This window comes from Natrix helvetica (assembly GCF_964273705.1).
Source record: "Natrix helvetica genome assembly, chromosome: 9".
Classification (NCBI taxonomy): Eukaryota; Metazoa; Chordata; class Lepidosauria; order Squamata; family Natricidae; genus Natrix; species Natrix helvetica.
In genome coordinates, this window is record NC_138560.1 from 7686659 (window position 1) to 7701619 (window position 14961).

At 44.0% G+C, this 14961-nt stretch overlaps 2 protein-coding genes across 2 annotated transcripts in view; both read left to right on the plus strand.

Annotated features, from left to right (window-relative positions):
- LOC309396764 (proline-rich transmembrane protein 1-like) overlaps window positions 1–1179 on the plus strand; it is a 3704-nt gene extending 2525 nt beyond the window's left edge. Inside the window, exon 2 of the mRNA XM_081962170.1 lies at window positions 859–1179. Within this exon, the coding sequence (XP_081818296.1) occupies window positions 859–1014 (156 nt within the window). The 3' untranslated portion in view covers window positions 1015–1179. The remainder of the gene's footprint in view (window positions 1–858) is intronic.
- Window positions 1180–7658: 6479 nt separating this feature from the next.
- Window positions 7659–13448, plus strand: LOC309397100 (uncharacterized protein). Its single transcript, XM_081962823.1, has 2 exons — window positions 7659–8334; window positions 12397–13448. The coding sequence occupies exons 1-2, from the start codon at window positions 8026–8028 to the stop codon at window positions 12586–12588; spliced, it is 501 nt and encodes a 166-aa protein (XP_081818949.1). The 5' UTR covers window positions 7659–8025; the 3' UTR covers window positions 12589–13448.
- The last annotated feature ends 1513 nt before the right edge of the window (window positions 13449–14961 follow it).

Here is a 14961-nt window from a genome sequence, read left to right on the forward strand (position 1 = left end):
CTCTTTCTGTGTGTCTGTGTCTGTCTGTCTGTCTTTCTGTGTGTGTGTCTCTCTCTCTCAGTATGTGTCTTACTGTCTCTTTCTCTGTCTCACTCTCTCTGTCTTCTGTGTGTGTGTGTGTGTGTGTGTGTGTCACTCTGTCTCTGTCTGTCTCTCTCTCTCTCTCTTGCTCTCTCTCTCATTTTTTTTTTGTTTAACATTTTTCTTGGTATTTTAATACTGGCTTATCCTATTCTCTTCATCAAGGATTTGGATCACACATTAAAACTTAAGAGTGATCAACAATAAATGAATCGCTAAGATTTTAACACGTACGGGGTAAGTTTAGAATGGTAGCTAAGTGCAAATCATGAAGCACACTTACCCTTACTCTAGGTGTAACAACTACCAAAGAAAACAAGTCTAACGAAAGAACAAGAGTAAAAAAGAGATGGCCAAAAGTAGCAGCCAAGCCAGTGAAAGGATGTTTCAAAATAAAATTTCAGAAGTTGTCACTAATATCTGGAATGAGCAGGGAACTACAATGCTAATAGTTAACAGTTATCAATTAATAATAAACTTGTCAAACAAATAAGAGTAAGGATGGATTTTGAAAAATCCTGTTCTGAGCCCTGGCCAGAACATATGGCGAAGAGTGGAGTCTGTCCTATCGTAGCCTACATAGTTGGGTTGCTGATCAGTGCTTGTTCATTGAGATAAAGAAGTTCTTAACCATCCACCGCAAGGACGTCTGTTGTGAAACCCATTCAGCACTATCTATTCCTGTAAACAGAAAATAATCTCCAGCTAAAGAAGGCTTGTTGGGTTTTTTCCATTAATCCATTGCATCATTCTCTCTCTCTCTCTCTCTCTCTCTAGACCCGAGATGCCAACCATTCTGGAAACCTCATGGCTGCGCAGCGAAATTCCAATTTGGCACGCAAGTTTTCCCATGCAGCGCTTGGTTTTGGCATCGTCATCATGATCATAAATATCACTTTACTGGTGACCCTATATAAGCTCCACCAATCCTGAAGGGTCCTATCTTCTCTTTCTTGAGATACAAAACCGAAGCAAAAGGCATGAATTCATCTGCCCTGGGCGGTTGCATCGAAAGATACAGCAGCTTTATTCACACACACGCATGAAAACCACAGGATTTCCTTTCTCTTTACTGCCATTTACTGCCAGCTATAGGATGAGGTTTTGAGGTTCTAGCAGCTCGATTTTGTACAAGAGTTGTAACGAGCTTTAGATGTTGACTGATAAGCATACTCCGACTCTACAAAACACCTACTGAAGTAAGGGAAAGGGGAAGTTGGATGGCAAGGATCAAATAGGATACAACAGGATGCCTGTAAACTGTTGCCCTGTTGACATCTGAGTTGAATTATCAATCTCCTTGGTATCACACAAGGGGTTGAGATCACCTCCTTTCCATTGTTCCTCTTTCCATCAGTCCACCATCTTCTCATTTCCTCTCCTAGACTATTCTGTACACTTCGGCAACGAAGAACCACAGATCATTTCTTGGTAGTTGTTAGGTCATTCAGTTGCTTCTGAAGCTTCATGACCTCGGTGGACATTCCTTTGCCAGGGTTGTCTACAAGGGAACCAACTTTCTGAGCCCTTGTAAGCACCTGCCCATGTCATCCGAGGCAACATCTACCTTCCTTAGATACACTGCTTTCCATTGTCCTGTTGTTGTTTTTTAATAGTGTTTGATTTTTCCAAGTACCAGTGTCTTCCCCAGTTATTCTCGCTTTTGCATTATATAGTCAAAGTTTTAACTTCTGGATCAGGGCTTCCCAAAATTCACTGGTTTTTTCCCCCCCTTCATCTAATATAGTTTCCTGAAAACACTCCAATTCTACAAATTGTTAAGGCCCTTCCCCCAATTATATAGCACACAGCAGCTTTTCTCGGCTCACTGGTTCTGTAATTTCTCCTCCGGTCTGTTTTCAAAATCCAAGAAAGCGTCTTCTGAATACACCTTTTCAGAGTCATGTATGCAAGAAGAATACTTCTGACCATCATGTATGGTCTCCTTGGTTTTTTTGAAACAGTTTTTGCTTACCTCTTTGGAACAGAACTGTGGGATTACTGTATGATGAAAATAAAGAAATGCCTCACATAAGGCCCCCCTCCCTCCCTTTTATTTGTAAGAATTAAAGAATAGTGCTGCCCAGTAATTTAGATGGAAATTGACCGAAGAATGATATATCATCTCCTTTATTTCCAGCTCTTTCCTGTTGCATATTTTGTTCTATAGACAGGAATTTAGTCTGGCTAGCAATTGTCCATTGTGGGAAATCTGTTGGAAGTGAAATGGCCCCTTGTAATCCAGCCAGCATTTTGGGATGAAATTAATATTAATCTCAACAATTTATAATAAATGTGTATTCTGTTAGCTCCTTCTATTCCTATGGTAGAAAGAGCTAACAGAATAGGCCCTGGGTCCTATCTCCACAGTCTCAAGAGTGATGTTGGACTAACTTAAGAATTTGCAGCTTGTTTTGGGAGCATGCTGTCCGGGAAATTCTGAGAGTTGAAGTCCAGACATCTTAAGGTTGCCACGTTTTTAAAAAAACACTGCACTAAGTGATTCCTTTCTTCCCTTTTATGGAATTTTCAGCCTTTGAATTCAACAGCCTAAGCTAAACAGGTCTAAACTAATGAACTTTTATTTACAGTCTCAAACCAAAACAATCTATAAACTATAAAATGTTAGGTGTTTAAAATGAAGCCACTTGCACAATAAAACATACCGGGAGCTATCCTAAGTAGAATACCAGTTAGCTACTTAACTAATTTTGTCACATAGCTTATTGCTTGTGGGTTTTGCCCACTCAAAACACAACTTTAGCATAGTTGGGTTATGAGTGTGTAAAGTGCACAGTGGTTGCGTTAGGCATAGTAGCATAACGCAACCACTGTGCATAGTACTGAATGGTCCTTGAACTTAAACATTCATCCGTATGCCCAAGGAACATCTTAACTAGTTTAACAAAATTGTCCTGGATCAGTAAAGCAAATATCACATAGCACTGGACATTATTTCATGGCGAATTTCATTATGGTAATTACCATAAAGATGTTGAAGATGTTACCGCTGAATTCGACTGAAGATGTTACCTAGCTTGGTAACAAAGTATTCACTAACCAAACCCACAAGCTCAGAGAACAAACCTTCACCCACGGTCTACACCAGAGCTACAGATATTTGACATTATCGCCAATTACCATCCTACCCTGTTGCCACTTATAAAGCAGAGAGAGTCTATATTACTAAAAATAAAAAGGGCATTATTCACTTCTAAACATCTTCATGACATGCTGAGGACCTGGCTTAGCATTTTAATGTTCTCCTGCATGGCCAAGGCCTCAAATATGAGACGAGTGAAAGGAAAACACTATTTCAGAAAAGTTGTGCAGCTGTTGGCCAGACAAGCTCCAGCCCGTCCATGTTCTTCCTAAAACACCACAGCCGGTCAGTTGCATATCATAGGAGCCTTTCCAGACATGCTCCAGTCTGCCAATCTCCTTCCTAAAATACAGTGCCCAAAATCGGACCTCGTATTCTAGGTCTAATCTGACCAGTCCAATACAGAGAGAATCACTTGTCTCAAGTTGTTTTGCTTCGATCTAGCCTAGGATTGCATTATGCTCTTTTTGCAGCCAAATCACACTCTTGGCTCGTGACCACTTTGCAAACTGTTTTCATTAGATTAAAATAACCCCCAGCTACATAGCTGAGTCCTCACTACAAACGTAACCGGTTGCATATTGTAGGAGCTTCATGCAAACAATATGTACTAAAATTTATTCATTACTAGCCAATAACCCGGTGTAACCCCGGGTATTTATTTATAGGGGGGAAATGTCCAGACCAAATGTAATTTCTAACGTTGGATTTTCTCCCTTATCAGAGGGAGCCCCCTTGTGGAATACTGTGGAGTACTTACGGCAGTACAGTAGAAGCCATTTAAAGGCACAACAGGCTGCATCTTAACAGGACACACACCCTGAGGTGCTTTAGGGGTGTCTTACCCCCCACAATATTTGTTTCCGAAGAGTAAGTCATCTGTGTAGCAAGTTTGGTTGAAATTGCTCGAGGCGTTCCAGAATGGAACACACACACACAGACACACACACACACACACACACACACAAACAGAGTCGTTTTTATAGAGAGAGAGCAGCTTAGTCACTGTATGTGTATCTTAATGAACTTGAAAACTACAGCATATAACTCAGATTATTTTCCAAGCACAGGGAATGGGTTAATTGAATACTCCTCTTATTTTCCCATTTAACACTCTTATCTTCCATTATCACCATGCCTTTTTAGTTTCAGCTAATCATTAAAAACAATAAGGAAACATAAAAGCTTTTTCATATCAGAAGGACAAATGCTCAGCTAGCAAGCACTGTGGGGAAGCAATGTAGCGCCCCCTGGCTTCCTCAAAAAGGTATTACATTCTCTATTTTGAATATAGAACATAGATTTATACGCCTTGGATAGGACCTTGGAGGCCTTCTAGTCCAACCCCTTGATCTAGGCAGGCGCCCTATGCCATCCCAGAAGATCTTCCCAGAATATCTTTTTTACAGTCGTCCCAGTTCTTGCTATTTGTTTTCATGTAGGGATAAGGTCAAGGTTCCCCTCGCACATATATGCTAGTTGTTCCCAACTCTAGGGGGCGGTGCTCATCTCGGTTTCTAAGCCGAAGAGCCAGTGCTGAAGATGTCTCCATGGTCATGTGGCCGGTATGACTCAATGCCGAAGACGCACGGAATGCTGTTCTCTTCCCACCAAAGGTGGTTCCTATTTTTCTACTTGCATTTTTACGTGCTTTCGAATTGCTAGGTTGGCAGAAGCTGGGGCAAGTAACCGGAGCTCACTCCATTATGCAGTGCTAGGGATTCAAACTGCTGAACTGCTGACCTACTGATTGGCAAGCTCTTAGCCACTGAGCCACTGTGTCCCTTCATGAAGGGATAGAAAAGAAGAAAGACCCATTTTAATCCAAGCCACATTGGAACATTGGCTGGGAGCTCATACAATCTCAGCACAATAAAAAATAATTAAGTTAATGACACCAGAGGTCATCTAATTCTAACACACACACCCCAATGTTCTTCACAGCAGCATTTTTGACAGAGGAACAACCAGCTTCTGTTGGGAAATCCCTAGCAAAGGAGGAATCAGGAAATTTGTAAAGAGTTTCTTCCATTGACTAAAGTTCATAAAATTCATACGTTCCTCCAGATGACTAATTTGAACTTTCTAAAGTTTTACAACTTTAGCTGAGTGGTTCTGCGTAATAGAAATTAACAGGGGAAAAAATTCATTTCCTCTTTTGATAGCTTTTTAGAAATTGGAAAACTCTTCTCAAAGCTCTCCATAACACACACACACACCAACCCTGCTGAACATCAGAACCAAAATGAACTCATGTACTGCAGGGGTGTCAAACGCAATTTCATTGAGGGCGACATCAAGGTTGTGTTTGACCTCGAGGGGGGGAGTCTGGGGGTGGCCAGCTCAACGTCCCTCATGTCGGGGGTGCCTGTGGTGGCCCCAAGCGCTCTGCCAGCGAAAACGGGCTTCTGAGCTCCATTTTCGGCTGCCACAGCCTCCTGCAACAGAGGGCTGCAACCCTCTGCCGGTGAAACTGGAGCTTGGAAGCCCAATTTTGGGAACCAAGGACATTCTCACATCTGGTCAGAGGAGGGAGGAGGAATGATGTTACCCGGGCAACCGGACGGCACCTCAATTGTGACCGTGTGACTGATTGTTTGGGAAAAGGGGAAAAAAAACTTTTACTTTTAATTAGGTGGAAACCGTGGGAATCTCCAGAGTCGGTTTTCACCAGATCTGTGCCGATACGATATACCCAATAAAACTATTCCTTGAGGGATCTATGTGCCTCGGAGTCTTCTTTGCTATGGATGCATCGCTTGGAGCCCCTGATACCATCATTCAGCCAATTCTGACTCCATCCAACAGTAATATCATCTAACCCATCTTTTCACGACTTTATGAAACTTTGCCCAAGGTGTTGCTGCTTCCCAGGTAAAATGTCCACCGAGTTCAGGATCCAGGAAGGTGAGTGCAGCAAGATTCAGGTTCTGAAGACACAACTTCCATCCTCCCCTGCCCCCCCCTTACAGTCACATGATTGTACTTAGAGCCCTCGCCGATCAGCCCACATTTACAGCGGTTTGTAGCATCTTGCGGTCACATGATTGCGATTTACGAAGTTTCTTTTTGCCAGAAACTGGGGTTCACTTCCAGTTGACTTCCGGTGTCTGGCAAACATTGGCCCATGGTGAACAATGGGTTTGCTTAACGACCGTTGCAAAACAAGATCGAACAATTGGCTTGGTCATCCGATAGCTTGCTTTACAACCATCACGACTTACGACTGCAATTGCCAAGCTTAGTTACCATCGTACATTTAGGACTATTTTTATACATCTCTACAGGTAGTCCTTGAGTTAAAATAGCTCATTTAGTGACTGTTCAAAGTTACAGCAGCACTGAAAAATGTGACTTGTGACCGTTTTTCACAGTTATGACCTTTTCAGCATCCCTGGTGGTCATGTGGTCAAATTTCAGATGCTTAGCATTTGGTTCATATTTATGACGGTTGCAGTGTCCCAGGGTCATGCGATCCACTTTTGCGACCGTCTGACAAGCAAAGTCAATGGAGAAGCCAATTTCACTTAGCAGCCAGGTTACTAACTTATCAACTGCAGTGAATCACTTAACAACTGACTACAATTTGGTAGTTCGAATCTCATCAGGCTCCAGGTTGACGCAGCCCTCCATCCTTCCGAGGTGGGTAAAATGAGGACCCAGATTGTTGGGGACAAGAGGCTGACTTTGTAAACCACTCAGAAAGGGCTGCAAAGCACTGTGAAGTGGTATATAAGTCTAAATGCTAGTGCTATTGCCCTTCCTTCCCTCCCTCCCAGTGGTTAGAATGCAGTATTGCAGGCTAATTCTGCTGAGTGCCAGCAGTTCGATCCTGACCAGCTCAGCCTTCCATCTTTCCAAGGTGGGTAAAATGAGGACCCAGATGGTTGGGGGCAAGAGGCTGACTCTATAAACCACTTACAGAGGGCTGTAAAAGCACTGTGAAGCGATATATAAGTCTAAGCTCTATTGCTATTGCTAACTGTGGCAAGAAAAGTTATAAAATGAGGCCAAACTCACTTAACAATTGTCTTACTTAAGGACATAAATTTTGGGCTCAGTTGCAGTCATAACTCAGGGACTACCTATTACTTATAGGCTGGCCTCCCTTGTAAGACAATTGCAGGAGACCTACATCCGTTGCTTAGGGGAAACTTTATGCAATAACGTCCTTACATGTTTGGTCACAGGGCTGCCTGTTCTTTTAGCGGGAGGCAATAAATCCAGCCAGTGTGGAAAAGATTTAGCAGTCAGTAGGATGGTGGAGGGAAACACTGGAGCCAGAAATAGATGTGGGGTGGGGGGATGGGGTGTCCAGACCCTGTCCCTATTTTCAGTTGTGAGGTGGTAGGCCTGTATTGTAGGAGGAGCTACCTTAACTTACCCCCACTGAGGAGAAGAAGAAAACCGAGTAAATAAATTTGCATCATCTGCTGCTAAGAAAGATCCATCCTTCACCAGTGCTGCCCTGCCCAGTTCAGATCCACCCCTGTTTACTCATCGCTACATTTCCCCACACCAGACAAACCTTATCCTACTACGACAATAAGGAACTGTTATTTCTGAGGGCAGGGCAAGACCACCACAAATTAAACCACCTGTTGGAAGCCACTCTGCAGACAGAAGAAGTTTCAGTCCACACGAGGAGGACGCTGGCGAAGCAAGAAGAGTGAAGATTGAAAAGGGCAACCAAGGCAAACGAAAAAAGATCAGCAGGACTTGGGTGGGGGGGAGCATTGAAACAAAAGAAGAAGAAGAAGAATCTGCTGAGAAGCGAGCAGCGACATTGCAGAACTTCAAGGAAAGGGAAGGAAAGAGAGGAGAGGAGAGCAGGCTGCAAGATGAGCAATCCAGAGAATGAGAAGAGACCTCAAATGAATCAACCCCTTCAATATGAACAACAGCCTGATCCGATGAAATCGACTATGAATCCACCGCCTCCAATGTATGGGACATCTCCCTCTATGCCATACCAACAGTACCAAGGTTATGGTGTACCTGCTGGAGCCATACCTGCACAGCCTCAACAGACCGTCTTCATCACCAATGTCCAATCGGTCCATGAACCAGATTATTTGGGCTACTCCATCTTCACCCTCCTTTGCTGCTTCCTGCCCTTGGGCATTGCTGCCTTGGTTTTCTCTATAATGGTGAGTTTCAATGAGAGGGCAGACAGGGAGAGAAGGAGAGAAAGGGAGAGTGGAAGTGAAGGAGAGAAGGGGAAGAAAGGGAGGGAGAGGAGAGGAAGAGAAAGGGAGGGAGGGGAGAGGGAGAGAAAAGGAAGGGGAGAGAAAGGGAGAGAGGGAGAGGGGAGAGAAAGGGAGAGTGGAAGTGAAGGAGAGAAGGGGAAGAAAGGGAGGGAGAGGAGAGGAAGAGAAAGGGAGGGCAGGAGAGGGAGGGAGGAAGAGGGAAAGAAAGGGAGAGAGGGAGAGAAGGAGAGAAAGTGAGAGTGGAAGCAAGGGAGATTAGGGGAGAGAAAGGGAGAGAGGTGAGGGAGAGAAAGGGAGGGCAGGAGAGGGAGGGAGGAAGAGGGAAAGAAAGGGAGAGAGGGAGAGGGGGAGAGAAAGGGAGAGTGGAAGCAAGGGAGATTAGGGGAGAGAAAGGGAGAGGTGAGGGAGAGAAAGAAAGAGGGAGAGAGAAAGGGAGAGAAGGGGAAGAAAGGGAGGGAGGGGAGAGGAAGAGAAAGGGAGGGAGGGGAGAGGAAGAGAAAGGGAGGGAGGGGAGAGAGAGGGAGAAAAGGGAGGGAGAAAAAGGGAGGGGTGGGAGAGAAAGGGAGGGATGGAGAGGGAGAGAAAGGGAAGGGGAGAGAAAGTGAGAGTGGAAGTGAGGGAGATTAGGGGAGAGAAATGGAGAGAGGTGAGAGAGAGAAAGAAAGGGCAGGATAGAGAGGGAGGTAGAGAGAGGGAAAGCAAGGGAGAGAGGGAGAGGGGAGAGAAAGGGAGAAAGGGAGAGAAAGGGAGAGTGGAAGCAAGGGAGATTAGGGGAGAGAAAGAGAGGTGAGGGAGAGAAAGGGAGAGCAGGAGAGAGAGAGAGAAGGAGAGGGAGAGCGGGGAAGAAAGGGAGAGCGGAAGCGAGGGAGAGAAGGGGAGAGAAAGGGAGGGAGGGAGGGTGGAAGAGAGACAGTAAGGGAATCTCAGCAAATGCTGTAAACTACAGCCAAACTACAGCCAGTACAGCCAGATGTTCATTTTATTTTATTTATTTTGATTTGTCCGTCGTTTACAAGATAATAGGTATATGAATAAACATGAGTAGGAATGAAATGGGTACAAATACATGGGAACAGTAGGACAGGGATGATAGGCAACCTCTTAGGAATGGGGAGAGGTCAATAGTAGGGAAGAGTGATATGAATTTACAGGTAGCCTTCTGAGAGAGAGAGAGAGAGAGAGAGAGAGAGAGGGAGGGAGGGAGGGAGGGAGGGAGGGAGAGGGAGAGGGAGAGGGAGAGGGAGAGGGAGAGGGAGAGGGAGAGAGGGAGAGACAAAGAACCATGATAAACTTTGCTTAGATGGTTCTGAGTGTATGGTCAATGCTAGATTAATCTTGGTCAGAGGTAACGGCTAGCACTTGTTGCAGTGAACTGTGAAGCAGGGATGCTTTGCAGAGATAAGAGCTCCTTTCAATGTGCTATCAGACTAATTGAAGGTATTGTTCAAGTATTATTAAATAGAATTATTTCTTGCAAGCGGAAGCGGGGATGAACGTGGTGAAGCGTATGTAGTCTTCGACTTATTACCAGAATTGGAACCACAATTTCCGTTGCAAGACAAGAGTGGGGCATGTGTGGTTTAAGTGAGTCACACTTGATTTTAGTACCTTTATGGCCACCGTTGTTAAGTAAATCACTAAAGCTATCATGTGATTCATAGAGGGGTTAGAAAATCTGGATTCTTCCATTGATTGGGTTGGAAGCCAGTTGGGAAGGTGGCAAATAAGTGATTGCATGACCCCTAACCCCCACCCCCACCCCACACACACACTTCAGATGCTGCAACCATCCTAAATACATGCCCGTTGTCGAGAATTTTGACTATGGGGAGGCTGTGACCGTCGTAAGTGCAAGGAATGGGTGTCCTTCACTTTTTTCAGCGCCAATGTAAACCTGCAACGTTCATGAGACGAATAGCTGTAAATTGAAGATCACCTGTAATAGAATATGATTCCTTCTAGCAAACATGTTGTTATTGTGGACCTCCTCGTGGTCTTTTTTAAGTGTTTCAGATATCAAACTATTAAGATTTTTTTTTTCAAGAGAAAGGAATACATCAGAGGAGTGCATCAAACCTGCCGATTTGAATGTTAGCTGATGTGTGTGTGTGTACGTGTGAACTGATATACATAATATAATACATAATGGTGGCTGATATACATAATATAATTAGGCTATTCTCCAATAACATAATTATCTTTTATGTGTCTTTTGCGTCTTCCTTCTTTCCTTCCTTCCTTCCTTCCTTCCTTCCTTCCTTCCTTCCTTCCTCTCTCTCTTTCCTTTTGTCTATCCTGTTCAGAATACTTTACAAGATGAACAAGATAAAAATACAGTGAAAATGATCTGTGATCTGGGAGCCCACTGCACTTAGGACAAGATAAGCTATAGGACAAGGGTGTCAAACTCAATTTCGTTGAGGGACGCATCAGGGTTGTGTTTGACTGGGGGGGGGGCACGACCAGGGTGGGCGTGGCCAGCTCAACATCACTCATATCGGGGGCACCTATGGTGGCCTGGGCAAGACTGAGGGGATCCTCCTGCAGCCCTCTTCCAGCAAAAACAGAGCTCAGGTGGGCCACGTGCTCTAGGGACGTTAAGCCAAGCCCTTGAATTGGCTCTCAATGCCCTTTGCAACCAATGAGCAACAAAGAACAGGTGTGTCACTGCTACTTACTCTTGATAGTAGCTGGGCTGTTGCATTCTCCACCAAAGATGCAAAGTCCAAGTCCTTTGGAAGGGCAGCTCCATTGAACACGTGCCGAAGCAGCAGAACACATGTAGGCAACAAAAAATCAGGCAGACAGTTTCTTCTAAAAACATCTGAGAATGCAGAGGTGTTATTTTAGCCTACAATGGAGGATTCTATGCATCTGGGCCACAACATGTCTTAATGTAACTGCAGGAAGACATTGGAGGGGACAGAAAACAAATGGGCATCAGATCGATGACCAAATGCTCATAAATAGAAAGTTACAGAGGGATGGGAAAAGAACAGCTAGACTTGAATAATCTGGTAGTGTGTAGCCTGTATTACTCAAGAAGAATTCCCATCAAATTTGTGAAACCTGCTTCCGGATCGGAACCAGCTCAAAGGCTAACATCCTACCAGAGGTGAGACCTGTCCCCACTTTTTTGGTCTTTCAGAAAGGCCTTAAAATTTGGCTCTGTCAGTTGGCTTGGCGTCCTGAATTTTGATGCCATGATTAGTCAGGGTGTGCAAATAACCTAGGACAGGGAATGTCAACTCAATTTCATTGAGGGCCACATCAGGATTGTGTTTGACCTCAGAGGGGTGGGTGGGCATGGCCAGGATGGGCATAGCCAGCTCAACGTCACTTGTGTTGGGTGGTGGCTCTGTGGCAGCCCGAGCGCTCTGCCAGCAAAAACGGAGCTCGTGAGGGCCAGGTGCAGCCAGCTGTTTCCACTGGTTCATTTTCCTCACTATTAGGAAGTTTCTCCTTAATTCCAGGTTGCTTCTCTCTTTGATTAGTCTCCAACCATTGTTTCTTATTTTCTACTCTTCTTGTTTTGTTTTCCTCTCTCCTTCTGCCTTCACGCTTGCCTATTTTTAAATTCGTTCTTCTCAGGCATGTTTTGGCATTTGTCTCTTTCTTGCCGGTGGTGGGATTCAAAAATTTTTTACTACTAGTTCTCTGGGAGTGGCTTGGTGGGCGTGGTATGGCTTGGTGGGCGTGGCAGGGGAAGGATACTGTAAAATTCCATTCCCAACCCACTCCAGGGGAAGGATACTGCAAAATCCACATTCCCTTCCAATCAGCTGGGACTCGGGAGGCAGAGAATAGATGAGGGCGGGGCCAGCCAGAGGTGGCATTTACCGGTTCTCCGAACGACTCAAAATTTCTGCTACCAGTTCTCCAGAACTGGTCAGAACCTGCTGAATACCCCCTCTACTCCTTGTTCTCCCTCATGCCCAGGGTCAACTAATTACATGGGTATCAATAATCTTTTTCTTACCTCTTCCCTCTCCCCACCCTCAGACTCAAGGAGCCAATCAACGGGGAGACATCATATCTGCTAAGAGATATTCCAGACTGGCCCTCACCTTGGATCACACGGCACTAGGATTGGGGATTGCATGGATCGTTCTGGCTATTATTTTGATCATTGTTTACAGCACCGTAGCTGTGGCAACAGTTCAACAGAACAGCTTTCCAAATTACAATCCCTGAAGACACAATATTACCTTAAAGGATTTCTGCTCTTAATACATGGAAGGGAAGTCAGAAATCTAAAATAAAACCATAGTCTTTGAATGAATGTAAATCATGTAAAGCTCTAATCAAGCTCAAATTATGTAAGAATCTAACCGTAAGCCAGTCCTTCAGACTTCCCACTAGTTTACACATGCTTTGTTGACCAGCAATGACATCTAAGAACTATCCCATAATATACTGAAGACAACACTGGGCAGTCTGAAATCCTATTAATTGAGAATTCTGATTCTTATCAGCCCGCAGATTGAAATAATATCTTGGGAAAGGTTTTGAGGCCAGATGTGAAGCATTGGCTCATTTGAAATACACATAATCAGTTCTAAATCTCATTCACACGAAATAGATGCCATACACTAGACATGAGAACTGAAATCCCAATCTGTTGGAAAGCTATCATAAAGATATTCCTCATGTTTTCTCTGGGACAATCTTCCATAAAACATTATCTTTACACATAAAACCCAGTGTTGTCATAAATCAAAAGTGAACCATCTGTAACTTTCCATATGCTGACACACATTTAACTCCAAATTGTAAATTTTAATGTGATCCTAGGAACCTCTGTCTCACCTTTCTGTATAATTGATTTTATTGTCGCCTTGCTCTCATTGTTGAAAATTATTACGTATCATCCAATTAGCGTCGGCCCTTCTGTCATTTGATAACATCATTGTATAATTGTATAGTGTATTGCAATGATACAAAGTAGGGCTTTATTAAATGTATAAAGTGTAATTCTGTGAAGATTTTTTTTTATGTTTAAGCTTATGTAAATTTATAATATAAACTTATGTGAAATAAAGGTTACGTGTGACCTTCAACTCCCAAAATTCTCCAGCCAATCCTGGAAATAAATGGAAATCAGAAATGTCAAAATGAAAGGTTGGACAGAACGATCAATATGTTAAGTGAGCTAAAACAGGAAATTATAATGGATTTTGATCTGCGGCAGAATGAAAGCTTAGTTTAACTGGCTCACTTCTCATTTATTTATTTGTATTTGTGCGTGCGTGCGTGCGTGCGTGCGCACATATTTTTTGTCTGATACCAGTTAATTTTTCATTGGGTCATGTACTACTGGTGCAACTCTTCCTTCGCTAGTTGAAAATATCTATTGGGTCCACACGTAACTATACACCCTGCTGAAAATGTTTGAATGTTAAAACAAGTTGAAATTATAATAACCCTTCCTTTAATGGAAAATGGCATGAGAATGTTCTAAAATCAATATCTTGCCAATGAGAGCTATTTTTCCCTGGGACAGACAAGCTGATGCCCTCTACATAGAGTTATGCTGCCCATGGGCAGTGTAAAAAGTTAGCACCAGAGGTGGGTTCCTGCCAGTTTTAACTTCTTCTATAGAAGAGGTTCCACAAATCTACCGTGCCGTTTAAAACCGGTTCCAGCTCCCACCCCCTGCCCATCCGCACCAAACTTGCCCCGCCTGTCACTCACTGATTGGCTGGCTCACCAATCGCCCCGCCCGCCTCTAAGAGTCCTATCTAAATCTTAAAGGCTTAAAGCTGTCAAGTTTGAACATCCCTGGGATTTTTTTTCTAAAGGGTTAGGGGTGCAAGGGTCTTGTAACTTGACAGATTTAAGACTTGTGTGCCTCAAATGCCAAAGTTTCTGAGCCAACATTTTGGTTGCTAAGCAAGAGCGTTGTTAAGTGAGTTTCACCATATTTTGCAAGTTGGCCACATCCATCCAGTCACATGACTGCCGAGCCACTCCCACCCGGCCACATGGCCGGCAAGCCATTCCCACAAAGCAGGCCACACCTACAGAAGAGGTTCTAAAAAATTTGGAAACCCACCACTGGTTAGCACCCACCCTTCTCCTAGAAGAATGAAATATTCTAGGAAATATTAAAAAGACAGAATACTATATTTCCCCTAAAAGAGAAACGGAAATCTTAAGGGAGACAGAAACTCAGCCTCAGCTCCCTGTCTGTCCCCAGCAGATAGTTGGTGCCCATTGAGAAGGACTGGGCCAGCCTATCTACAAAACAAAAGATCTTCAGCTCCAGGGTGATGGGATTAAGACATGACCCTCCCCCCACCCCACCCCCGGATCTTATAGGATTATCTAACAGCAGGGTTCACTGCATTGCAAAATCTCCTAAGGACATTGCATCAACCCAACACTCAACCGAACTTGATTCAGACAAACATGACCCCACGTGGCCCCATGGGAGTCTGACTACAGCCAATAGAATACATTTCTTGCTCAGGAACAGGAAGCTCAAGGGCAAGGCCCAAGAGAAGGCATAAATAACCTTCCCTCTCAACTCCATGAGGTCAGCTGTGCTTGATGGTTCTGCTTCAT